This window comes from Desmodus rotundus, chromosome 12 (assembly GCF_022682495.2).
Source record: "Desmodus rotundus isolate HL8 chromosome 12, HLdesRot8A.1, whole genome shotgun sequence".
Lineage (NCBI taxonomy): Eukaryota > Metazoa > Chordata > Mammalia > Chiroptera > Phyllostomidae > Desmodus > Desmodus rotundus.
The window spans coordinates 76,427,838-76,454,460 of record NC_071398.1 but is presented as its reverse complement, the minus strand read 5'-3'; the positions used below and the strand labels follow the sequence as shown (position 1 = coordinate 76,454,460).

General features: G+C 39.6%; 1 protein-coding gene across 2 annotated transcripts; it reads left to right on the top strand.

Annotated features, from left to right (window-relative positions):
- The first annotated feature begins 1,600 nt into the window (after positions 1-1,600).
- LOC123477898 (Fc receptor-like protein 2) lies at positions 1,601-26,623 on the top strand. Of its 2 annotated transcripts, XM_045181791.2 has the most exons (8): positions 1,601-1,678; positions 2,631-2,724; positions 3,705-3,725; positions 15,654-15,920; positions 16,152-16,433; positions 17,295-17,582; positions 18,014-18,292; positions 24,398-26,623. In XM_045181791.2, the coding sequence occupies exons 2-8, from the start codon at positions 2,694-2,696 to the stop codon at positions 24,724-24,726; spliced, it is 1,497 nt and encodes a 498-aa protein (XP_045037726.1). In that variant the 5' UTR covers positions 1,601-1,678; positions 2,631-2,693; the 3' UTR covers positions 24,727-26,623. The 2 variants fall into 2 exon arrangements, with proteins under 2 accessions (XP_045037726.1, XP_045037722.1); XM_045181787.2 differs by lacking the exon at positions 1,601-1,678 and having other exon boundaries at positions 2,613-2,724.

Genomic DNA, 26,623 nt, shown 5'->3' with positions numbered 1-26,623 from the left:
TTTGGAGATCAGGCCCTTGTCTGAGGTATCATTGGCAAACATGTTTTCCCATACTGTTGGTTCTCTTTTCATTTTAGTGCTGTTTTCTTTAGCCATGCAGAAGCTTTTTATTTTGATGAGGTCCCTTTTGTTTATTATTTCCTTTATGTCCCTTGCTTTAGGGGACATGTCTTTGAGGATGTTGCTGCCTGGAATTGAATTCTATATCTGAGTTTGCTTACCTCCATTTCATTTAGCTCTGTTAGTGGGGAGTCTTCCATTCCTTTGGATTGCAGGATCATTTTTTTCATCTCCCCATTTTAGGTGACTCTTTTTTTTGTTTTTGCACTTCCTGATGTCCTGCTTTGCTAGCTGTCTTTGTAGAATGAACTTCTATGATAGGAATTCTATAGGATTCAGTGGTATGGCCTCTTTAATCTCCTTGTCTGGATGCTCTAGGTTTGCCCTTTCTTCTGTTCGTGCCAGTTCTCTTATTGTACTTGGGTTTTTACATGTTGGTGGTTCCTCTGTTGGTGGATTCTCTCCTCCAGCAGATATGTTGTTGTTCACAGCTTCTACCTAATGAAGCATGTTCTGCTGGTCTTCCTGGATGCCACAGACAGAAGGGCCCTTGGCTTTGCTTTCCTCCCTTCCTGTGGCTTTATGAGGATGGGGGCCATGTCTGGGCCATAATATGCACACTTGTCCAGCCTCCAGCCCAGGTCCTCCATGCACTGGTGGACCCCTACTGTCCATCTGTGCTATCTGGTGCCTTTAATCTACCAGTTGTGCTGCCCATGAAGTGCACTGGTTAGGAGCAACTCACACACCACCTTCTCCCTCTTTGCTGGCCTGGGTGCTGTGCACTCAAAATCTCTTCAGGGCAGTTCAGCACCACCACTAAATTAAGTCTCTCTGGGGACTGCTAACTCCCTGAGCTCTGGTGCTCTCCTCTGACTGCCTGTGCAGCATGCCACCTTCTTCCTCTTTGCTAACAAGCCATTGTGCCAGCCCGGTGCCACTGTGTGAGCCAGCTGCCAAACAAGCCCCCCACTGCCAGAGCCAGCTGCTTCATGAGTCAGCTGTGGCATTAGCCAGCAATTGTGCAAGCTAGCCACTGTATGATAGTTCCTTAAGCAGTTGCTGAGAACCTGTTTTTGAGTAAAATCGTCCTGTTTAAGTCCACCATTCTTAACAAGCACCCAGCTTTTAACACAGCCCAACTTTCTAACCAGACTGTAGACTATCCGGGTCAGGGTTCAACACAGCCCAACTCTTCTCCCTTCTCCAGGCCTCACCCAGCCCCCCAGTTTCTCTGGTAACAACCTAGCCAGTGACCGAAGTCCCAGTGTGTGAACACTGCCTCTCTACCTCTGCCACTTCATCTTTTTCCCCACCAGCCACTTCAAGCATCCAGGTCTCTCCTGATTCCTCACTGGCTTCCCTGCTTTGGTAGAGGAGGAAGCTGTTGGTCTGGTTCTCCTCCAAGATCCTGCAGCCACCTCTGACCACTGCAACAGGCAACAGGCCAGTGACCACAACAGCCTTGGTCCCCACACAGGCACACAGGTCCCAGGGGCCTTACCATCCCAATGCAATCTTCTTACTATCTGTTTTTCAGTGTCCTCTACAGTTTTGGTCTCCAAACTTCATATAAGCTGGGATTCCATTGGCTGTTCACTGTTTCTCAGAAGATTAGGTAGGTGTTCCCTGGGGGTGCAGAGGGGAGGGGTCTCTGTTCCCACCTACCTCCCTGCCATCTTCCTCTGTCTTGGTTATCCCTGATGTAGTACCATTTGTTTATTCTTTCCCTCATATCCCTTGTACTTGGAGATATATCTGTGAAGATATTGCTGTGTAAAAGTCCTTCTTTTAATCACTAATGCGAATTTTATTTTCACTTCGATATAAGGGCTGTTTTCCATAATATATTGTTTAATTTTTGAGTATTAGAAAACATATCTTATCTGTTATGTATGTGTGTTGAGGTTCTCCAGACCACTGCACAGTTTTTTTTAACTAATGCCTCAAAGTTAACACCATAGATTATTTTATTATTTCTTCCACTTTGCCTCTCTCTGTCTGGAACATCTCATGGGCAGGGATGATTTGACTTGGAAAGGATTTCCATCCTCCTGAGTTCCTAGACCACACATATTGCTATCTAATATCATCCTAATTCCACCATTGTTTGTAACAAATTTCAGTTTGTCTCCTAATGTGGTTTGGGAGAATTTCCATAAATTAGCATCCCTGCAGTGTTGGCATGGTGTCACCATATTAGGAATTGCATAACAAGTCATGCATCCTCCATGGTAAAAGGGATTTTCTTTTGAAAGAGAACAGCAAGTAATTTAAATTTTAGCAATTCTAAAATTCAATGTTCTCTGCAAAGTCAGAGCAAGTAAGAAAGTTTCTTTGAAGGGACCTTAGCTATAGGATAAACACACTTTACATTTTAAGGAGCATTTATGGTCAATATACATATATCTGTAGAACTCTATAAAAAACATTTACATTCTCAGCACCCACAATACTGAGGGTGGGGAGAATGCTGAGTCACAGAGATTTCCTACTTCCTAATTCCTATTTGTATAAAATTGCTGATGATCCAAATTGCCAAAGCCTGGCTTCACATTCTGTTTGGATAGACTCTGCTCTAGGACTGGAGCTGCACCTCACTGTCACTGGAAGAACTTCTCACCTCCGACCCTATGTTTTTGTGGCTACTGCTTCTGGTGCTTTGTGAGTAGAATACTAGAGCAAAACTTGGGAGTAACCAGAACAGAACCACCTCTGCTTGGTCACCCTGGAACCTCATATGGAGCACAAATCTCTCTGCTGGGATGAGTACGGGTGGTCTTCAGCTTCTAACCCGGGGCCAACAAGTGTTATATAAATGGATACTGAGCAGAGCAAGGTTTCCAGGAAAACCAAAGGACTATGAATCTCTTTTCCAAATACTGGTGCATTCTCCCTTTGATTAACATTTATTAATGTTTTGACCTCAGGGAAACTGGGAAATTCTTTAAAGGATACCAAAGAAATATTCTGTTAGGCTAAATTCTATTTTTAGACCATTTAAATGTCACTGTGCTTCAACTCCACTTTTACTCCAATGCACCACATTTTTGGCTTAACTCTTACTTTTCTAAACTTAAATTTTGGAGAAGTTTCAAGTCCTGCTACCCATAGATGAAACTGGATTTTGCTGATAAACGTGACTCTAGTATATGAATGCAAACATGGTATTAGAACTAGAATAGGAAAGGAGGGAGAAACAGTGTCTATGATGTATGAGAGGACACCTCCATTTCCTTTCTGGGATTTCCTGCCTTGTGTGTTGCCACCAGGCAGGTAATATGTCTCAAACAAAATAACCAGTCTTAAAAAGATAATGTGGGAGAGGAATAAGTAAATCATGAAACTTCTGCAAAGTAACCATCTGGTAATGTGATGAATTATATTTTTAAAATTTTAGGGACTTACAAGATAAGTACTTGGTTCTATGGGAGTGTTGTTTGTGAGTAAGGGAAGAATAAGGGAAAAAGAAATAAAAGGAATGAGTGAGGGAGGGAGGTTACCTCTAGTTCTGGGTAGAGGAAGAAGGCATAGAAGAAAATAAAGGAAAAGAGAATTTTGGGGAACATTCTAAGAGAGTTACACCATTTTTTAAGTGTAAAAATACTGGTCCTGTACTAATCTCTCTGACTATTGCCTCACAGCTCCTGTCGGCATCTGGTCAGGTGAGTTATTCTTTTCTTTTCTCCTTTAGGTAACTGGGAATCATACATACTTTTCCAGGCAAGGAAGGTACTGCCTGTTCAAGTCTCTTAGCTGAGTGTTACAGGGATTAGGTCTACAACTGGGGTGAAGAGAGGGGGAGGCCAGCCCCAAAACCTAGTCTCAGCCATAGTATAAATGCTCCAATGTCACATTACTCTCTGCTTTGCTACCAGCTGCTTGTGTGAAAGACCTTACTCCAATTACTTCAAGACAATACATTATTTTCTCTTTACTATAAAGTCCAGGGGCATGTAATAAGTTAACTACAAAGGGAAAACACACCATGCAATGTTATCTTGGGAAATATTCTGGTCCAGTCACAGAAACTTAAAAGCCTTGACCAGAAACACTGGAGGCAGTGATTGAAAACATATTTCCAGTGATTGAAAACAATAAAGAGGTAACCAGAGATCTATGAAGATGTTCTACATTTAACAAAATTATCCCTGATGTTCTACTTGGATTACAAACTACCCCTGTATAACTTGTTTTTCATCATCATCATCATCATCATCATCAAAGTAATAATAAATAAAATAAAGAGGAAATGGTTTTATATTAAACTGGAAGGTTACATTTTCTTCTTTAACCACTTATTTGAAAAAGTATTTATTTTATTACAGGGAGGAGAGTCAATACCTATATATCTGGTCATTTTGTCTGACTACATAAATTGCATTATATGTGATGCAATTTTAAGCAAGAGTTTTATTAATATATTAGAGGGTCTCAGTATCAGCCTCATTCAACCAGTAAACTTCCTGAAATTATGGTAAAATGTGTATGTGTTATATAGAATTATGCCTTCCTCTAAAGAACAGGTAAAATGTCAAAGTTAAAGGCCATTTACCTAGATATATTCCAGTCAAATTTCTGTTCCAGGCTTAGTATAATCAGAAGCCATCATTTCCTATTTATCTTTACCCTGTCATTATTACCAATTTGGCCACATATATCTTACTTCTCTTTTAAGTATATTTTATTGATTGTGCTATTATACTTGTCCCATTTTCCCCCTTTATACCCCTCTGCCTGGCACCCCCATTCCCTCCAGCATTACCACCTCTTAGCTCATGTCCATGGGTTGTACATAAGTTCTTTGGCTTCTCCATTTCCTATACTATTAACCTCTCTGCCTGTCTATTTTGTACTTGCCAATTATGCTTCTCATTCTGTGTACCTTCTCCCCTGTTGTCCCTCCTCCCCCTCCCCACTGACAACCCTCCATGTGATCTCCATTTTTGTGATTCTGTTTCTCTTCTAGTTGTTGCTTAGTTTCTTTTTCTTTCTGTTTTTTTTTTTAGGTTCAGATATTCATAATTGTGAGTTTGTTGTCATTTTACTGTTCATAGTTTTGATCTTCTTTTTCTTAGATAAGTCCCTTTAACGTTTCATATAATGAGGGTTGGTGATGATGAACTCCTTTAACAGTGCCTTATCTGTGAAGCACTTTATCTGCCCTTCCATTCTAAATGACAGCTTTGTTGGATGGAGTAATCTTGGATGTAGGTCCTTACTTTTCATGACTTTGAATACTTCTCTCCAGCTCCTTCTTCCCTGTAAGGTTTCTTTTGAGAAATTATCTGATAGTCCTGTGGGAACTCCTTTGTAGGTAACTCTCTTCTTTTCTCTTGCTATTTTTAACATTTTCTCCTTATCTTTAATCTTGGGTGATTTAATTATGGTGTGTCTTGTCATGTTCCTCTTTGGCTCCAACTTGTTTGTGACTCTTTGAGCTTCCTGGGCTTGGATGTCTATTTCCTTCACCAGATTGGGTGGTTGTACTTTCATTATTTTTTTCAAATAAGTTTTCAATTTCTTTCTCTTCTCACTCTGGCACCCCTATGATTAGGATGCTGGAACTTGTAAAGTTGTCCCACAGGTTCCTCAGCCTCTACTCATTTGTTTATGTTCTTTCTTCATTCTGTTCCAGTTGGTTGTTTATGTCTTTCTTCTGTTCCAAATCATTGATTTGAGTCCCAGTTTCCTTCTCTTCATTGTTGGTTCTCTGTATATTTTTATTTATTTCACTTTGTATAGCCTTCACTTCTTCCTTTATTTTGTGGACATGCTCAATAATTTCTCTGAGCATCCTGATTACCGTTGTTTTGAACTCTCCATCTCATAGATTGCCTATCTTCTCATGACTTAGTTATTTTTCTGGAATTTCATCTGTTCTTTTATTTGGGCCAAATTTCTTTGTCTCAGCACATTTGTTATGTTGTAAGGGGTAGAGCCTTAGGTATTCACCAGGGCAAGGCAACCCACTTTGCTGCACTGTGGCACTGTATGTGGGGGAGGCATCAGAGAGATAACAATGATGCTTGCTTAGCTCTTGCCCTCTTTTCAGTTACTTCCCCCACTGCCCACAAGAAAATTGTGCCCTTTCAAGTGCTGCCTGGTGATGATTCCTGGGTGGGTGGGCTTGTGTATTTTCAAGGACCCCATGAGTCCTTAAAACAGACTTTCCTGTGGGACTGGAAGTTTCTCCCATGACCACAACCCTCTAGGATTTTACAGTTAGATATTTTGAGACTTTATTTTTCTGGAGCTGTAACCTTGACTTGCACAGACTGACTCATTCCCCAGTTGCTCCTCCTGGTTTACGCTCAAACAAATGTGGGACCAGCCAGTCAGTCAGCTTCCACCACGTCGCATGTCCTCTCCACCCAAGCTGCCCATCTCCATTCCTCTTACAAGCCTGGATGGATGTTTCTCTTTAATTCCTTGGTTGTCAGACTTACATACAGTTTGATGTTCTTGTAGTTCTAGTTCTGTGTGTGTGCGTTTTTCTTTTTCTTTTTTACTTTCTTATGATTTAAAAAAATTTTTTTATTGTTATTCAATTACAGTTGTCTGCTGTGTGTTTTATAAATTAATTGTTATCCTATTTTTGGTTTTATGAAGAATTGTGTTGTCTACGCCTCAACTTGGCTGGAGGTCATATATCTTCTTAAATATTGATTTAATAAAATTGGTGTTACCTCTATTCTCTTTTATTTTTTTGTTTTTTTAATTGTTATTGTTATTCAATTACAGTAGTCTGCATTTTTTCCCCGTCCCTCCACCCCACCCCAGCCAAACCCACCTCCCTCCCCCACCTCCACCCTCCCCCTTGATTTTGGGAAATCAGTCTTATGGGAACTCTTTTGTAGGTAACAATCTGCTTTTCTCTTGCTGCTTTTAAGATTCTTTCCTTATCTTCAGTGCTGGGTAATGTAATTATAATGTGCCTTGGTGTGTGCTTCCTTGGGTCCAACTTCTTTGGGACTCTCTGAGATTCCCGGACTTCTTGGAAGTCTTTTTCCTTTGCTAGATTGGGGAAGTTCTCCTTCATTATGTTTTCAAATAAGTTCCCAATATCTTGCTCTTCCTCTTCTCCTTTTGGCAACACTATGATTCAGATGTTGGGATGTTTAAAGTTGTAGGGGAGGTTCCTAAGCCTCTCCTTATTTATTTATTTATTTATTTATTTATTTATTAAAACTTGTTTCTTCATTCTGTTCCAGTTGAAAGTTTATTTCTTCCTTCTGCTCCAAACTGTTGATTTGAGTCCTGGTTTCCTTCCCTTCACTGGTGGTACCCTGTGCACTTTCCTTTATTTCACTTTTAATCACCTTCATGTTTTCATCTAATTTGCAACCATACTCAACCAATTCTATGAGCATTCTGATTACCAGTGTTTTGAACTGTGCATCTGATAGGTTGGCTATCTGTTTGCTGCTTAGTTGAATTATTTCTGGAGCTTTGAAGTGTTCTGTCATTTGGGCCATTTTTTTTTGTCTTGGTGCTTCTGTTACTTAAAGGGGTGGAGCTTTAGGTGTTCCCTGGGGCGGGGTAACGCTGGTCCCTGCGCTGTGACGCTATGCTGTGACACTGTACGTGGGGGAGGGGCCAAGAGGGAGCAATGGCTCCTGCTCCACTCTCTGCCAGACCCCAGTCACTCCCTCCGCCACCCACAATCAAATTGGGCCCCTCTGGTGCTGGCCCTCCAGCAGGTGGGCTTGTGCACACTCTAGGCCCCTTTGGGTCTCTCCAACGACCTCTCCTGTGAGGCTGGGAGTTTCTCCTGTTCCCACCCCAACCCCCACAGGTGTTTTCACTCAGAGGTTTGAGGCTTTATTTTGTTGTGCTGGAGCCCTGGGTTATGTGGTCTACTTCTCTCCCCGCCTTCATCCTGGTTTATCTATGCGCAAATGTGGGGCCATGGGGTCTGCTACCCGACGCTCTGCCTGCCCCGTTCTCCGCCACTCTGAGTTCTCCCCTCTCGGCTTATCTGTGCGCGACTATAGGGTTGCAGGGTCTGCTAGTGGTCAGACTGCCTGCCCCTTTTGACCCACACTCCGCCAGTCTCGGTCCTGCCATCCCAGCTGCCCGTCTCCGCCCCTCCTACCGGTCTGGATGAATGTTTGTTTTTTATCTGCTTGGTGTCAGACTTCCTTGCCATTCGATTTTCTCTCAGTTCTGGTTGTGCAAGGAGGCCCAGTGTGTCTACCTACGCCGCCATCTTGGTTCTCACCCTGTGAGTTCTTTATATATTTTGGAGATCAGACCCTTGCCTGAGGTATCATTGGCAAATACCTTTTCCCATTCCATTGGTTCTCTTTTCATTTTAATGCTGTTTTCCTTAGCCATGCAGAAGCTTCTTTTTTAAAATAATTTTATTGTTATTCAATAAAAGTTGTCTGCATTTTCTCTCCATCCCTCCACACCAATGCAGTCAAACCCACCTCCCTCCCCCGCCTCCACCCTCCCCCTTGATTTTGTCCATGTGTCCTTTATAGTAGTTCCTGAAAATCCCTCTCCCCACTATCCCCTCCCCACTCCCCTCTGGCTATTGTTAGATTGTTCTTAACTTCAATGTCTCTGGTTATATTTTGTTTCCTTTTTTCTTTTGTTGATTATGTTCCAGTTAAAGGGGAGATCATATGGTATTTGTCCTTCACTGGCTGGCTTATTTCACTTAGCATAATGCTCTGTATTGATTTGCAAATATTTTACCATCCTCGCATCCCTGGGATGAATACCATTTGATCTTGATGTATGATCTTTTTTATGTATTGCTGGATGCAGTTTGCCAATATTTTCTTGAGGATTTTAGCATGTATCTTCATGAGCGATATTGGCCTGAAGTTTTCTTTCTTTTTTTGTCTTTATCTAGTTATGGGATTAGGATGTTCTTCTCTTCTTAAAATGAGTTCAAGAGTCTTCCATCTTCTTGAATTTTTTGAAATAATCTGTGGAGGATGGGGGTTAGCTCTCCCTTAAATTCTCTGTAGAATTTTTCTATGAAACTATCTGGTCCAGGGCTTTGTGTGGTGGAAACTTTTTGATTACTGTTTCGATTTCATCAGGTGTTATTAGTCTGTTCAGGCTTTCTGCTTCTTCTCATTGAGTTTCGGAAGGTTATATTTTTCTTGAAATTTGTCCATTTCATCTAGGTTTTCACGTTTCCTGGCATGTAGTTCTTCATAGTAATTTCTTACAATCTTTCGTATTTTGGTGGTATCCGTTGTAATCACTCCTGTTTCATTTCTGATTGTGTTTATTTGGGTCCTCTCTCTTTTTTTCTTGATGAGTCTGCCTAAAGGCTTGTGTATTTTGTTTTTCTTTTCAAAGAACCAGCTCCTGGATTCATTGATCCTTACAATTGTGCTTTTATTCTCTATGTCATTTAATTCTGCTCTGATCTTAGTTATTTCCTTCCTTGTACTTGCTCTGGGTTGTCTTTGCTGTTGTTCCTTAAGTTGTTGTAGTTGTAGGGTTACGCTGTTTATTTGAAATGTTTCTATTCTTTTTAGGTAGGCCTGTATCACTATGAACTTCCCTCTCAGAACTACTTTTGCTGTGTCCCATATGTTTTTAATTGTTGTGAGTTCATTTTTATTTGTTTCCAGAAACTTTTTGATTTCTTTCCTTATCTCATTCTTCACCCATTCATTGCTTAATAGCATGCCATTCAATCTCCATGTTTTTGAGTGTTTGGGGTTTTTTTTCTTGAGATTTGTTTCTAGTTTCTTTCCCTTGTGGTCAGAGAGAATGCTTGATATGATTTCAATTTTCTTGAATTTGTTGAGGCTTGCTTTATTTCCTATCATGTGGTCTATCTTTGAAAATGCTCCATGTGCATTTGAAAACAATGTGTATTTTGCTTCTTTGGATGAAAGGCTCTCTATATATCAGCTAAGTCTATTTCATCTAGGTTGTTGTTCAGTGACACAATATCTTTGTTGATATTTTGTTTGGAAGATCTGTCCATCTTTGATAGTGGGGTGTTAAAGCCCCCTATTATAATTGTGTTGCTGTCAATATCTTTGTTGAAGTCCTCCAAGATTTTCTTTATGTATTTGGGTGTTCCTATGTTCGAGCATATATATTTACAATGTTTCTGTCTTCTTGGTGGATTCTTCCTTTGAGTATTATGAAGTGTCCTTCTGGGTCTCTCTTTATGGACCTTTTTTTGAAGTCTATTTTGTCTCATATGAGTATTGCTACTCCTCCTTTTTTTCCCTTTCCATTTCATTGGAATATTTGTTTCCAGTCTTTCACTTTCAGTCTGTGTAGGTCTTCTGTACTGAGGTGGGTCTCTTGTAGGCAGCATATGTGTGGGCCATTCTTTCCTATCCATTCAACTATTCTATGTCTTTTGATTGGAGCATTTAATCCATTTACATTTAAGGTTATTATTTTAGGTACTTATTCCTTGCCCACTTTTTGTACATATGTTCCTCTCATTCTCTTTTCCTTCCTTTCCTTAAAGCAGTCCGTTTAGAATTTTTTGTAGAGCTGGTTTGGTGGCAGTCTATTCTTTTAGATTTCTTTTGTCTGGGAAACTTCTTATTTGTCCTTCTATCTTCATTGAGAACCTTGTTGGGTAAAGTAGTCTTAGTTGCAGGCCTCTGGTACTCTTTATTTGGAATATTTTTTACCATTCTCTTCTAGCTTGGAGACTTTCCATTGAGAAGTGAGCTGCTAACCTTATCAGGGCTCTCTTGCATGTTACTTCCTGTTTCACCCTTGCTGCCTTTAAGATTCTTTCTTTTTCTTGGAATTTTGCCATTTTAATTATGGTGTGTCTTACAGTGGGCCTCTTTGGGTTCCTCTTGTGTGGGACTCTCTGTTTCCTTGATTTGTGTGACTTTTTCTCTCATCCAATTAGGGAGTTTTACATCATTCCTTTTTCAAATAGGTTTTCTATCCCTTGTTCTTCCTGTTCTCCTGCTGGTATCCCTTTTATACAGATATTATTTTGTTTCATGTTGTCCTGCATTTCTCTTAACCCCTCTGCAGCCTTTTTGAGCCTCTTATCTTTTTCTTGCTCATTCTGTTTTTTTTTTTCCTCCCTTGTCCTCCAGTTTGCCGATCTGGTCCTCTGCTTCATCGAGCCTGGTTTTGATTTCTTCTACTGTGTTCTTCAGTTCAGAAATCGTATTCTTCATTTCCTCTCAGCCCTTGTTGATAATTTCTATTTCCTTTTTCATGTTGATGTAGTTTGCAGTGAGTTCGTTGACGTTTCCCTGTAGTTTTTGGTAATTCTCTGTGAATTCATTAAATTTCCTTATAACCAATTCTTTCAACTCAATATCTGATAGTTGACTTGCCTCTTTTTCATATAGCATTGTTTCTGAGACTTCCTCCTTTCCTTTAATATGGGTCTTGTTTCTTTGTCTTCCTATTAGTTGTGAGAGTTTTCCTGTTAGCTTCTGCTTCTTAAGTTGCTCTGTTCTGTCCCTGTGGGTTTATGGTATGAAGTTCGGTGGGAGAATACCTGTGAGACTCAGTGGTATAGTTTCCTTGATCTCCTGATCTTACTGATCTTGGGCTGTGGTTTCTGCTGGCTCTGTGTATGTCTTTAGTTTTTGGTTCTTGCTGAGACTTTCTTTGGTGGGTCTTTCCCACCACCTGGATATCTGAGGGTCAGTCTGTCCCCCACCTCTTGTTTTCTGTTGTGCAGGTGTGGGCAGGTTGTGTTGGAGCTCATTCTTCCATATGTACAAGGTTCTGAGGCTTTTCTCTTGCTCTTGTTCAGTTGTTTGTTCTTAGTAATTCTTCACTCTTTAGTTGTGTTTCCAGATAGGTCCTGGGTTGAGTTAGTGTGACTTCACTCCCTCCTTCATCTTCTCCTGTTTTTCACTGTTGGTGTTACCTTTGTTTGTGGGTTTCCTCTTCCAGGACATATCCTGGTGTTCACGGCTTCTACCTACTCTTTTTTATGGTAGGTTGTAGGGTGAAGGCGAAATGATTGAAGAGAGTAGGAGTGCATTATATGATATTTAAAGTACCAGCCCTTAGAGAACAGATAGGAAATCCTTGGAGATATATATAGTGTTAACCATAACATTCATCCACCTAGCCACTTTTTAGAAAGGGTGGAAAGAATATGAGACTCTTGTTGTGTGTGTGTGGGGGGGGGAACGATTGTGAGTTGGACCTAGAAAGCTGTGAGCCTGTGGGAGGTGAGATTATGAGGTAAAGTGTGAGTAAAGTGTAGAAAATAGGTGTAATATGTGAGAGAATAGATTTAACCACACCAGTAATAAAATTTAGGAAACAGTGAAGTAGGCTTTGATCTGAGAGAAGTTCTGTGTAGTATTTACAGATTTATGGAACAGCTATTTTTTTATAATTAATAACATGTATTAAAGTTTTGTTATGTGATAGGTATTGTGCTCTGCTTTAGTTTTTTTGTCGTTCTATTATAGTTGTCCCAGTTTCTCCCCCGTTGCTCTCCACTGCCCTGCCCACCCCCTCCCCCACTCCGTCAGTCCCCACCCTGTTGTCCATGTTCATGGGTCATTTATACATGTTCCTTGACCAGACCCTTCCCCTTCTTTCCCCTCTCATCCCCCTCCCCCTGCCCCTCTGGTCACTGTCAGTCGGAACAGCCATTATTTACAATAGTAATGGAGCAACAATCATATGACAGAATCTATGTGATCTGAATAACTAGAATAGGGAGTATAGATGTTAGAGTAGTGTGCTAATGTTACCCAAGTGAAGTGAGAGACAGTTAATTAACAATACACTATGAAAGAGAGAACAAGGGGAAACCAGTCAAACAATGCAAATTAACCAGTCAAGCGAAGAAAACTAAACAGAAACAAGAGAGATACAAAAATATTAATAAAATGAGTGATGTAAGGGTAGTGAAAATAATAATAATAATTCAAATATACAGTATCTTGCAAGTTCTCTAGAATAGCAAAGTTCAATTTGTTTCACAGTCTCAGCTGTTGGGATGCCTCCTCTTTGGGTCCAAGTTTGGCCTTTTTAGAGTTCCAGGTTTTAGTGTCTCACTTGTGGGATTTAAAAAAAAAAAAAAGACAGATGGAAGAAGAGATATAAAGGGAGAGAAAGAAGAAGTATAATAGGAAAGAAGGAAAGAGAGGAAGAAGGTGTTAAAAGAAAGAAAAAATAGTTAAGAAATAATAAAGAATTATTAAAACAAACAAACAAACAAAAAAACCAAGCCTGCTGGCCAAGCCAGTTTCGCTGGTCTTTTTTGCATGTAGCCAACTGAGGCAGCCTAGCCTAGCTCTTCTCTGTCCTGACTAGCACTCAGGCAGCCTCTAGCCCAGCTCTCCAGTGCCCCCCCCCCCCCCCCCCGGACCCACAGTTTCAGGCATTAACCCTCCTCTAGGCTATGGGTATGCACGCGGGGCCTTCCTTGATTCGCACTCTCCTGGCCTCACATGTCTCTGAGTTGCACTCTCCCTGGTGGGTGCCTTTGGTCTTGGTGTGGTGTGCACTCTCCCCCTGGTGCTTAGGATTTGGGCTCAATATCCCCCACAGACATGCGGGAACGCAGGGTAGCTCGGGGGAGAGGTGACTGGAACTGCTGCTGTAGGAGAGTTCCCCAAAGTGTCCTGAGGGTCTTTTTCTTTTTGAGAAAATCCTCCTGCTCAGTCCTGCTGCTCCATACAAGGAAGGGTCCTCTTGCACAGCCCACCTCTCCAGCTAGACCAGGGACTGTCTGGGTCAGGGCCCCACATGATCCAACTCTCAACTCTCCCCAGCTGGTACCCAGGGTCTCTGGTGGGTTTACCACACTTTGTCCTTATTCCCCTCCCTGTGACCTCAAGCGGTGCTGCTCAAGCCCTGTTTGGTAGGGGAGGGAGCCGTTAACTTGGCTCTCTCCTAGGAGTCCTGTGGCAGGCCTGGTGGGCGTGGGCCTGGGCTGCAGTTACCCTGGTCCGTGCCCTGGTCTCAGGGACCTTTTTGTCCTGAAGCACTCCCTTTACAGTCTGTTTTTTCAGTGTCCTCTATACTTTTTGGTCTCCTATCTTCATATATGCTGGGTCACTGTTGGCTGTTCGCTTTGTTCCTCAGTAGATCGGCTAGGTGTTTCACCTGTGTGCAGGGCGAAGTGGACTCTGTTCCCACCAGTCTCGCCGCCATCTTTTCCCCGAATCTTATCCCTATTCTCTTCACTGAAAACTTTGCCCATTCTGAATCTGGAGAAGGAAAATTTTTTACTTCAATGAGGGCTTAAGAATTCTCTTTCTTTAATAGTACTTATGCCCCAACCATTCATCCAAACCTCTTAGTCTAGTGATGTACCTCTCAAAGTGGCAGTTTTCTCTGAACTTATTTGATTACTTTGCTGATTCAAGAACAAAATTTTGAGCATTTACCTCCAACATATTATATTCATTTCTATATTGAAATATTTTGACCATTGTAAAATATATACAAAAACAAAACAATTAAAAGATGGGAAATGTTTAATATAATATGAAAGTTATAAATGCTGTTTCCCCACCTCCTTCTGAATCCCACTTTGGAGACTGGATCTAGATTTCATAAGAAGATGGTCTCTGGTCTGAGACAGGACTCTGAGAGTAGGTATTTCTTTTTTCTGCCATAAACTTATGGCTAGAGGTGTAAACTGGGCAGATAAATAAATACTCACACACTGTCTCTTTCTCCACTTGGTTTCTCCATATCTGAGACTAAGTCTCTTTCCTCACAAGGGGTATGGTCTAAAGTTCAGGCCTAGGAATAAGCTTTTTATTATAACAAACACTTTCCCTGAAATTTAACTCAGTGTATTATATTCCAAATTAATATTAGAACCTGAATTTCCAGCTCAGTCACCAACTAAAAATTTCCCCAAAATACCCAAAGCTGTAAGACTGGGTCAAAAAGCAGTATGATGGCTGGCTTTTCTTTCCTTTGCATAGGTTCTCAAAGAAGAGTCTACTAGCTCCTCTCTATTCTAAGAATTTTTTTTTCTTTTCCTTCTGGGGAAGATCCAAAACACCAAGTTGCACATTAGTTCTCCGGTGACAACTATTTTCCAAGGGAAGACAATGATCTAAACAAGCAGATTCCCAGAAACCTCTGGAAAAACAAAAACAAAAAACATTCAAGTAGAAAATTCTAGGTGTTGAAATTGTAAGTCCCTGGGCTGATCTATCAGTTTCCCAGATTGTTTCTTCTACAGAGAATGACAAAAGAAAAGTCTTTGAATTGTATTGCTTTGTTGAGACTTTAAGTAATGAGAGACACATAGAAAGTTAATCATGACTGTCACAGGAACATGCGATCATCTTGATCATCTTGAATGGATATAAGGAGATGTAAATAAAATTATTTTAAATATATATTTAGTGCAAGAAATTTTTGACAACTGAAAAAAATTGATCAAAATATTTTTAACAGACATAAAATCAGCAGAATGTGTAGAAGACAAAAGATGTCATTAAATGAAATAGAGTTCACCTTTGCTGATCAGAAAAGCCAGAATGGCCAGCAGGTCCCAAGGCATCTGTGGCTGCCTGGCTTCTTGTGTATGTGTTGTACTATCTTTCCCCGTATGAACAGATGTTACAATGTTGGAACAGGATAAGCAGCATTGGCACAAGTATTTTTTTCATCTTTGGTAGACTGGCTAAGCATCGATATGCCACGCTATGCCTATGAAGGAGACCGGGTTGTTGTGAGATGCTCTGGAGAAGAAAATAATAAAATAAAGAGACTGATGTACTATAAGGATGGATCTCGGATATCCACTTACTACAGCACATCAAGCTATGTCATTTCAAATGCAAGACCCAGTGACAGCGGCTCCTATTATTGTAAAGCAGATAGGAAATATTTCTTATTTGTGGATGTGACAGAAGAAACAAGATCTACATGGCTCACTGTCCAAGGTGAGGGTCTCACTATTCAAGTAGAAAAGATTGGGGAAAAGTAGGGCCTATCTGGGAGGACCAATGTACAGCACAGAGCAGACCACCTAGGGAGGCAGAAATTTTGATCACTGTCTGTCTTTGAGTGTGGGGCTGTGTGTCCTTCTTATTAGGGTTGAGAAGATAAGGCACATGTCAACAGGAATTCTGAACCTCACTGACTGGTGGTCTCTGTTTAATTCTTCCCTTCAGAGCTGTTTCCAGCACCTGTTCTGACAGCCAGACCCCTGCTGCCCACTGAAGGAAACTCAGTGACCTTGTCTTGTGATACCAAACTCCCTTCAGATAGGTCAAGGACACAGCTTCAGTACTCCTTCTTCAGGGATGGCCACACTCTGAGATCAGAATGGAGCTCATCAGAGTTTTGGATCTCAGCATTGTGGAAAGAAGACTCAGGATACTACTGGTGTGAGGCAATGACATCATCTCGCAGTGTCTCAAAACGAAGTCATCGATCCTATATACATGTGCAGAGTGAGCATCAGTGGCTGGGCTGGTTGAGAAGCTGTTGTCCTCAGTTCTGGAACAGCTCCTCTGAGACTCAGAAATATCTATAGAGGAGAATATTTATATAAATTTACAAAGTACAAGGATTTTCTCAGAGCAGTTTTATATTTAGTGCTCCCAGCAAATCTGTGAAGTACTGAAATGTGGATAGTATCTGTAAAGTAGGTACTATATTTACTTCAATTTTATACATGAGGAAACTTACAGAGCTAAGTGACATGCCCAAGGTAAACCAGTAAGTAAGCAGCACAACTGTAATTTGAACCTGGGCAATCTGGTGCCAGTATGTGTCCACTTTGCTATCCTATCTCAACTATGCCAGTGGAATGTGGCCTCAAAATACTTACCAATTATTGAACATCTGCAGCATAGTATTTGCTTTATATATGTATATTGTTTTATTTCTATGAGAACTCTATGAACTTGGCATAATTATCCACACTTTATCTTTAAGGAACTGAGGTTCTGAAAGATTCATTGACCTACCAGTATCATACAATGGATATGTGGCAGAGCTGGGTGAGGATTCCACAGCCTGTCCTTTTCCCTCCAGTACTTCTGTCCCAAGTGCATCAGGAGATCATGAGAGAACAGGATCAATTTTATCTGTGGTCATTAGAGAGGGCTAATTAATGTGCAGGAAGTGAGAGGTCAGATTTTTAGACCATTAAGTTGCAGGGTCCTCATGCCTAATGGCCAGAATGCTTCCTTCCCACTCAAAACATTTATCTGAGTAACATTGATTTCAAAACTCTACCTGCCACAAAGCCTATCAGGTAGTACTGGCTTCCACACCAGGTCCTCACCTGTCATCTTGTGTTCACACAGGAATCCCTGTGTCTGGAGTGCTTATGGAGACCCAGCCCCAAGAGGGGCAGGCAGTTGAAGGAAAGATGCTGGTCTTTGTCTGCTCTGTGGTGGAAGGCACAGGGGAAATCTCATTCTCTTGGCACAGAGAAGACACAAGGGAAAGTCTGGGGAGGAAAAGTCTGCATTCTCAGAGATCAGAGCTAGAGATCCCTGTTATCAAGGAGAGCCATGCTGGTGGATATTACTGCACAGCTGACAATAACCATGACCTCATCCAGAGTGAGGTAGTGAACATCACTGTGAGAAGTAAGTAGAACTCTTAATAAGCCAGAAATTTCTAACGGGGCAGTTTCATTGCATTGCAGTAATGCTATTCCAAGAATGACAAGGAAGAGGACCCAGAAAAGGTAAATTTGCTAAAATTGTCATTGCAATGATGGTGGTGGTGGTAGTGGTGGTAGAAGTAACATTAGCAGAGGAGCTAAAGGAGAATGACAAAGGGCGATGCAAGGCAGGTATATGGCTTGACCAGAGGCATATTTTCCAGACTTGCTCATCAGAGGTCATCAAAGCTCTTCTTGAACTATCTCTGCAGCATTAGATTGGGAGGTATGACAGTAGGAAAGAATCCATGGGGCTGGAGAGATATTTTAAGAACACTTGGGTGAGAATAGATGGGTTGTAAGTCTGCACCAGCAGAAGAAACACTCTGTGATGGACTGTACCACTTCTATCAGTTCCAGTGTCACATCCTCTCCTCACCATCAGTGTTCCTGGGAACCGGACCTTTATTGGGGGCATGGTGGAGCTTCACTGTGAAGACAAGAGAGCATCTCCTCCTGTTCTATATTCATTTTATCATGAAAATGTCTCCCTTGGAAACATCTCAGTGCCTTCTGGAGGAGGAGTGTCCTTCAATCTATCTCTGACTGCAAAGCATAATGGGAACTACTTCTGTGAGGCAAACAATGGCCTGGGGGCCCAACGCAGTGAGATGGTGGCACTCAACATCACAGGTAGGACATGTCCAAAATCTTTCAGTTGACCAGTTGCACTTATGTCAAGTAACAGCTTGTTTGTTCTTTTCATTGAATTTCCCTGTCCCTTAGGAAATCATAGTCCAACTAAAGAGTCTTTCTACTTTCCCAGGCTTTCCTGTCCATTGATCTTAACAACAGCATCACTGTTCCACAATTTCCCTTTTTATTTCCCTTTTACTTTACATCATCAGGTATATGTGAACAACAGACAATATTTGTAGGGCATTGTGCTGGGATAAGTCAGCTTTAGGAGTGAGGTAAATGAGGCATGGATACACTCCTGAGGGAGGAGAGAAACACCACTGAGAAAACTATGAAATGATCCTTTCATACTCAGTGCTCACAATGAGTGAGTAGATACAGCTAAGACTCGTAAATACTTGAGAGATAAGTGGAAAAAAACATGAACAAACCAGATTCTGGAATTTAAAAATTTACTAGGATTATCTTATTTAATCTCCATAACAACTCTCCTTTTGCTAAAGAATAAGTAAAATTAAGACTAAGTTACTTGTCTGAGGTCACACTGCTAATAGGTCACACAAAAATGGAACTTTAGGATAGGGCTACCAAAATCAAGAAACTTTACTCTTTGCTATTATTTTAATATATCATAATGGTTATAAAATGTTTTTAAAATTTATTATTATTGTACAGTGCAGTTAGATGTTTTCTAATAAGAAATAGTCAATGAATTTCTGGTATAAATCCTTCTTAGTTATCATGTCATCATAGGTAGGAAAAACAACTTGCTAATATTTTACTTCAAAAGTTTGTGTCCTTATTAATGTGTTTCCTTTCTTGAGCTGTACTCATTTAGTTTTGGTTTCAAGGACAGATTATCCCCATAAGAATGATTTGAGGAGCTTTCTGTCCTTTGCAGCATTTTAAAACAATATTGGAATTATCTGCTACTTTAACAGTCTTTGGAACTAGGCAAATAACTGTCAGAGTCAGGTAGACTTTTATTTCCACATTCAAACATCTTCCCTTAGTATTTGAATTTTTTTACCCTTTTAAAAATAACCTGGATGCTTTCACCCCCAAATTAGGATCTTTTATCTAGATTTTCAAATTTATCACATAATGTTGACCACTATATTATTATCTAAATTTTAAATAGCTTTTATAGTTTCTGCATAGCTAAAGAAAAAAGCATTACAATGAAAAGAGAACCAACAGTATGGGAAAACATATTTGCCAATGATACCTCAGACAAGGGTCTGATCTCCAAAATATATAAAGAACTCACATGACTCCACTCCAGAATGACTCCAGAATGACAAACAACCCAATTAAAAAATGGGCAAAGGACTTGAACAGACACTTCTCCAAGGAAGACATACAGAGGGCCCAGAGACATATGAAAAGATGCTCAGCATCACTAGCCATCAGAGAGATGCAAATTAAAACCATAATGTGGTATTATCTCACACCAGTCGGAGTGGCCAACATAAACAAATCAACAAACAAATGTTCAGAGGATACGGAGATAAGGGAACCCTAGTATATTGTTGGTGGGAATGCAGACTGGTGAGGCCACTGTGGAAAACATTATGGAATTTCCACAGAAAACTAAAAATGGAACTGCCTTTGAACCCAGCAATTCCGCTGCTGGGATTATATCCTAAGAATCCTGAATCACCAATCCGAAAGAACCTATGCACCCCAATGTTCATAACAGCACAATTTACAATAGTCAAGTACTGGAAGCAACCTAAGTGCCCATCAGCAAATGAGTGGATCAAAGAACTGTGGTACATTTACACAATGGAATTCTAAGCAGCAGAGAGAAAGAAGGAGCTTCTACCCTTTGCAACAGCATGGATGGAACTGGAGAGCATTTTGCTAAGTGAAATCAGCCAGCCAGTGAGGGACAAATACCATATGATCTCCCCTTTAACTGGAACATAATCAACAAAAGAAAAAAGGAAACAAAATATAACCAAAGACATTGAAGTTAAGAACAATCTAACAATAGCCAGAAGGGAGTAGGGAGGGGATAGCGGGGAGAGGGTTTTTCAGGAACTACTATAAAGGACACCTGGACAAAATCAAGGGGGAGGGTGGAGGTGGGGGAAGGAGGTGGGTTTGGCTGGGTTGGGGTGGAGGGATGGGGAGAAAATGCAGACAACTGTAATTGAACAACAGTTAAAAAAATAAAGCTAGAGAAGCAAACAGAATAAATAAATAAAATAGCTTTTATATCTGTGATGATGCTCTCTTTATATTTTCTAATTTGGTTGTATGATCTCTTAGAATTTCTTAATAAGATTTCCCAGGGAATTGTCTATTCATTGTTCTTGTTGAAAAGCAAGTGTGAGTACTTTATTTCCCATACTTTTTTATTGTTCAAGTACAGCTGTCTTGATTTTCCCCACCACCACTCATCCCGACCCCTACCATCCCCACTTCCCACCCTTGATTCTAATCCCCTATGGTCCATATGTCCTTTATACATGTTCCTAAACACCCTCCCCCATTTTCACCTCTGCTCCCATCCCACTTCCCCTCCAGTTACTGTCAGTTTGTTCTTAATTTTAATGACTCTGGTTATGTTTTGCTTGCTTGTTTCTTTTGTTGATTAGGTTCCACTTATAGGTGAGGTCATATGATATTTTTCTTTCACCACCTGGCTTACTTTATTTAGCATAATGCTCTCCAGATCCATCCATGCTGTTGCAAAGGGTTAGAGCGCCTTCTTTCTCTATGCTGCATAGTATTCCATTGTGTAACTGTACCATAGTTTTTTGATCTACTCACTTACTGATGGACAATTAGGTTGCTTCCAGCACTTGGCTATTGTAAGTTGTGCTGCTATGAACATTGGGGGCATAGGTTGTTTTGAATTGGTGTTTCAGGGTTTTTAGGGTATTATCCCAGCAGTGTAACTGCCAGGTCAAAAGGCAATTCCATTTTTAGTGTTCTGAGGAAATTCCATACTGTTTTCCACGGTGGCTGCACCAATTTGCATTCCCATCAGCAGTGCACTAGGGTTCCCTTTTCTCCACCTCCCCTCCAACACTTGTTTGTTGATTTGTTTATGATGGCCATTCTCACTGGTGTGAAGTAGAATCTCATTATGGTTTCAATTTTTGTCTCTCTGATGGCTAGTGATGCTGAGCATCTTTTCATGTCTCTGGGCCCTCTGTATGTCCTCCTTGGAGAAGTTTCTGTTCAAGACCTTTGTCCATTTTTTATTTGTGTCGTTTGTCTTCCTGGAGTGGAGTCATGTAATTTCTTTATATATTTTGAAGATCAAACCCTTCGCTGAGGTATCATTGGCAAATATCTTTTCCCACATGGTTGGTTCTCTTTTCACTTTAATGATGTTTTCTTTAGCCATGCAGATTTTATTTTGATAAGATCCCATTTGTTTATTCTTTCCCTGTGTCACTTGCTCTAGGGGACATACCGGTGAAAATATTTGTAAGTAGAATATCTGAGATTTCCCTACCTATGTTCTCTTCTAGGACTGATTTTTTGTTTCACAACTTATATTTAAATTTAATCCACCTTGAATTTATATTTTGTGCATAGTGTAAGTTGGTGGTGAAGTTTCATTTTTTTGCATGTAGCTGTCCACATCTCCCAATACCATTTGTTGAAGAGGCTATTTTTCCTCCACTTTATTCTTCTGCCCCCTTTGTTGAATATTAATTGACCATAGAGACTTAGGTTTATTTCTGGGCTCTCTATTCTGTTCCATTGGTCTATGTGTCTACTGTTAAGGCAGTACCAGGCTGTATTGATTACTGTGGCCTTGTAATACAGTTTGATATTTTATATGCTGATCCCTCCTACTTCATTCTTCTTTCTCAAAATTACTTTAAAAAAATTGCTGTAGCTCTTCGAGGTCATTTTTGGTGCCATATAAATTTGTGAAATGTTTGCTCTATATCTGTGACATATGCCATTGGTACTTTAATTGGGATTGCACTGAATCTATAAATTGCTTTGGGTAGTATGGACATTTTAATGATATTATTTCTTCCAATCCATGAACATGGTGCATGCTTCCATTTGCTTCTGTCTTCCTTAATTTCTTTCTTCAGTATTGTGCATTTTTCTGAATACAGGTCTTTTACCTCCTTGGTTAGGTTTATTGCTAGGCACTTTATTATTATTTTTTGTTATTTATATAGCAAATGGGATTTTTTTTCCTGATTTCTGTTTCTGATTATTTCATTGTTGGTGGACAAGAATGCCTTTGACTTCTGAGTATTGACTTAGTATCCTGCTGTTTTTCCAAATTCACTTATTAGGTTGAGCAGTTTTTTTGGTGGAGTCTATACGATTTTCCATGTACACTATCATGTCATCTGCAAACAATGACAGTTTTACTCCCTCCTTTCCAATTTGGATGCCTATATTTCTTTTTCTTGTCCGATTGCTGTGGCTAGGTCTTCCAATACTTTATTGAGTAGAAGTGGTGAAAGCAGACATCAGAATGGTTAGTCTTAACATTCAAATCTATTTGTTTTTCATTTTACAATTCATTTCTCTTTTATCTTAAGTATGACTTTCTTCCTTTTTTTGGTATTTGAATTTATTTATTTATTTTTATTTTTTTTATTCAGTTACAATTGTCTGCATTTTGTTTTAAATTTATTTTATTTTGTTCTTTCTTTAATTCCTTAAGCACAGATCAATTACAGTTGTCTGCATTTTCTCCCTTCACCCCATCCCATCCCAGACAAACCCACCTCCCTCCCCTGCCTCCACCTTCCCCCTTGGTTTTGTCCATGTGTCCTTTATAGTAGTTCCTGAAAACCTCTCTCCCCACAGTCCCCTCCCCACTCCCCTCTGGTTATTGTTAGATTTCTCTTAATTTCAATGTCTCTGACAGTAACCTGTGTGCACGGTGAAGTGGACTCTGCTCCCACCTATCTTGCCGCCATCTTCCTTGATCATGTAATTTCTCATACATTTTAAAATTGTACTTTTGGTTAAACTTTATCAATGAATGTGGCCTGCATAAATTTTCCTGTTGGAAACTTACTGAAAATTCCTTTGTGGCCTAATACACAGTTACCATCTCTATAAATTCCATGTTAGAATTTGATGTCTTTTGTTTAAGATATACCAAGTTTATTATTTAATTTTCTATTGAATTAAGCTAGTTGTTTGATTTATTCTGTATCTATAGAGTCTTACATATGTTTTATCTTTTCAATCTATTATTTTTTGAAAATCATATTCACATTATCACCTGTGATTATTCAAAGTTTACATTTTTGCAGGGGTTTCATCATGAACTTGGTAATTGATTATGTAAGATAGATCATTTGGTAGCAAATGACAGATTTCAATGCAAACTGTCTCGGGCCCCAAAATAAGTAAAATTGGTAGGAAGGGTCAGAAATAACTATGGCTTAATGTGTAACTGTATCCAAATGTTCTGTCTTTGCCTTCCTTTACTTTGAATTTCCTCAATGGCTTAATTCTCAGACAAACAAAGCTGGCCCCAGATGACAGCTCTGGAATTACATATCTTCTTTCTGCTAGAAGTCCTAAAGAATAGAGTCTTTAGAAATGATTCCAGCTTAAAACAAACAAACAAACAAACTACAAAAAACAGGGAGAGATTAGATATTAACTAGCCTGTGTAATGTCTCACACCCCTCCTTCTACACAGAAAATGGACTTGTGATTCATGAAGTGATCCACAGGGTATGTTGCAGTTTTCAAAAATAAAATGAGGGATTGATTTGACCTAAAGTCTTTTCCTAGTCTAGGTATCAGCCTCCATTTCTAGGAAAGATCTAGTTCTAGAATTCTTTTTTTCCAAGATACTTTTGAACTCATGAGAATAAAACCATAAATCTATATGTCCCACATTTCTTCATTATTAGAAAGTCCCAGGTGTCTTTGAAAGGGAGTCTTGGGTAGGATGGGATGATTCTAAGAGATGTTACTGGAGTGGGATAGAGCCAAAACTCTACAATTCCCTACTTCAGCAAGCCCCTTATAATCACCCTCATGCCACACACCATGGTCACAGTTAAACATTCTCCCTTATCCCCAGGAGCTCCCATGAGAGTACATTTCTAAATGTTGTCTGACTCTTTCTGTTTGCAGAGTCCCCAATCAAAATCCGCTTGATGAATGGTCCTCACCGCTGTGAAGGGAGAGTGGAGGTGGAAAAGAATGGTCACTGGGGAACTGTTTGTGATGATGGCTGGGACATGAATGATGTGTCTGTGGTGTGCCGGGAGCTGAGCTGTGGGGCAGCCAAGCATACACCTGCAGGCATTTTATATCCCCCTGTGGCAGAAGAGGACCAACCTGTGTTTATTCAGGTAGCCCTGTGCAATGGGACTGAAGGCACACTGGCTGAATGTGAGCAGGTTGAAACCTTTGACTGTGGGCATGATGAGGATGCAGGTGCAGTATGTGAAGGTGGGTAATTGCAAGGGCTGGGAATAAGAATGGGCAACCCAGCTGTGTGGCCCTTCTCTCTGCTGCCATGTCCAATTCACTTTATGATACACCACTGCTTCTTTCTCCTTCAGAAACACCCATTCTACATTAGAATGGAGTCAGGACAACACCTTTTATTAGGTTAGTCCATGGTCATAATAAAATGCTACTAACCCATACCTACCATTTCAAAAGACAAAACACTGATTTTTTTATGACCGTGAATTGGGTCATGGTGCAAAAAAATGATTAAGAAACTATAGAGTTACATAACTTTAGTGGTTTTAATCCAGGTCACACTGCACACTAATTTTGAGAAAAAAGAACAATGTTGGATGTATCATACTTCTTTATATCAAACAATACTACAAGAAATATAGTAATCAAAACAGCATACTATTGGCATAAAAATAGAAACATAGATCAATGGAAAAGAACAGAAAGTCCAAAAATAAACCCATGCTTATGGCAAAAGAGGCAAACATGTACAATGGGGTAAAGACAGTCTTTTCAATAAATAGTGTTAGAAAAGTTTCACATTTGCATGCGAAGAAAATGAAACTAGACTACCTTCTTACACCACATACAAGAATAAACTCAAAATAGACCAAAGGCTTAAATGTAAGACTCAAAACCATAAAACTCCTAGAAGAAAATATAAGCAGTAAATTCCTTGGTATTTCTCTTTGTTTTTATTATATAAATTCCTTGGGCAAGGTAAACAGAAGAAGAAAATAAATAGGACTACATTAAACTAAAGAGTTTTTCATAGTAAAAGAGAAAACCATCAACAAAATGAAAAGACAACCTACCTAACAGGAGATATTCACCAATGATACATTGACTAAGGGGTTAATACTCAAAATACATAAAGAACTTAATATCTAACACACAAAAATATCCAATTAAAAATTGGCACATGATCTGAATAGACGTTTCTCCAAACAGTGCATAAAGATGGCCAATAGACATATGAAAAGATGCTCAATATCACTGATCATCAGAGAAATGCACATTAAAACTGCAATAAGATATCACTTCATACTTGTTAGAATGTCTATCATCAATAAATGAATGAACAACAAGTGTTGGCAAGAATGTGAGAAAAGGGGGACTTTCACGCACTGTTGCTGGATGAAAGTTTGCAAATTTGTGCAGACACTATGAAAAATACACTGAAATTTTCCTCAAATAACTTAAAATAGAGCTATAATACTTTATGAGTGAGCAATTCCATTTTGGGCATTTATCCAAAGAAATCCAAAACACTAATTTTGAAAAGTTATACTCACCCTTATGTTTACTGCAGTATTATCTACAGTATCCAAGAAAGATATAGAAGCAACCTGTATCCATCAATAGTAAACTAGAAAAAAATATTTGGAATATGCACAAACATATCTACATACCTACACACAATGGAATATTACTTAGCCATATGAAAGAATGAAATTTTACCATTTGCAACAACATGGATGGGTCTAGAGGGTAATGCTACGTGATATAAGAGAGAGAAATTATATACATCATTTCACTTGTATGTGAAATCTAAAAAACAAAATAAACAAACAAAACAGAAACAAACTCAGATAAAGAAAACAAAATTATGATCAAATGGGAGAGGGTTGGGGCACTGGGTGGAAAAGGTGAAAGAATTAAAAACTATAAATTATCAGTTGCAAAATAATCATGGGAATGTAAAGTATAGTATAGGAAATATACAGTCAATAATATTGTAATAATGATGTATGTTGCCATCTGGACACTAGACTTATTGAGAGGATCACTTCATAAGTTTTACAAATGTCTAATTACTATGCTGTACACCTAAAACTAATATAATGTTAAATATCAACTATAATTTAAAAATTAAAATATTTTAAA

Coding starts and splice junctions, on each gene's coding strand:
- LOC123477898 (XM_045181791.2), top strand. CDS start 2,694: ATGTTTTTGTGGCTACTGCTTCTGGTGCTTT. Junction 2,725..3,704: donor GCTACTGCTTCTGGTGCTTT/GTGAGTAGAATA, acceptor ATTGCCTCACAG/CTCCTGTCGGCATCTGGTCA. Junction 3,726..15,653: donor TCCTGTCGGCATCTGGTCAG/GTGAGTTATTCT, acceptor CATCTTTGGTAG/ACTGGCTAAGCATCGATATG.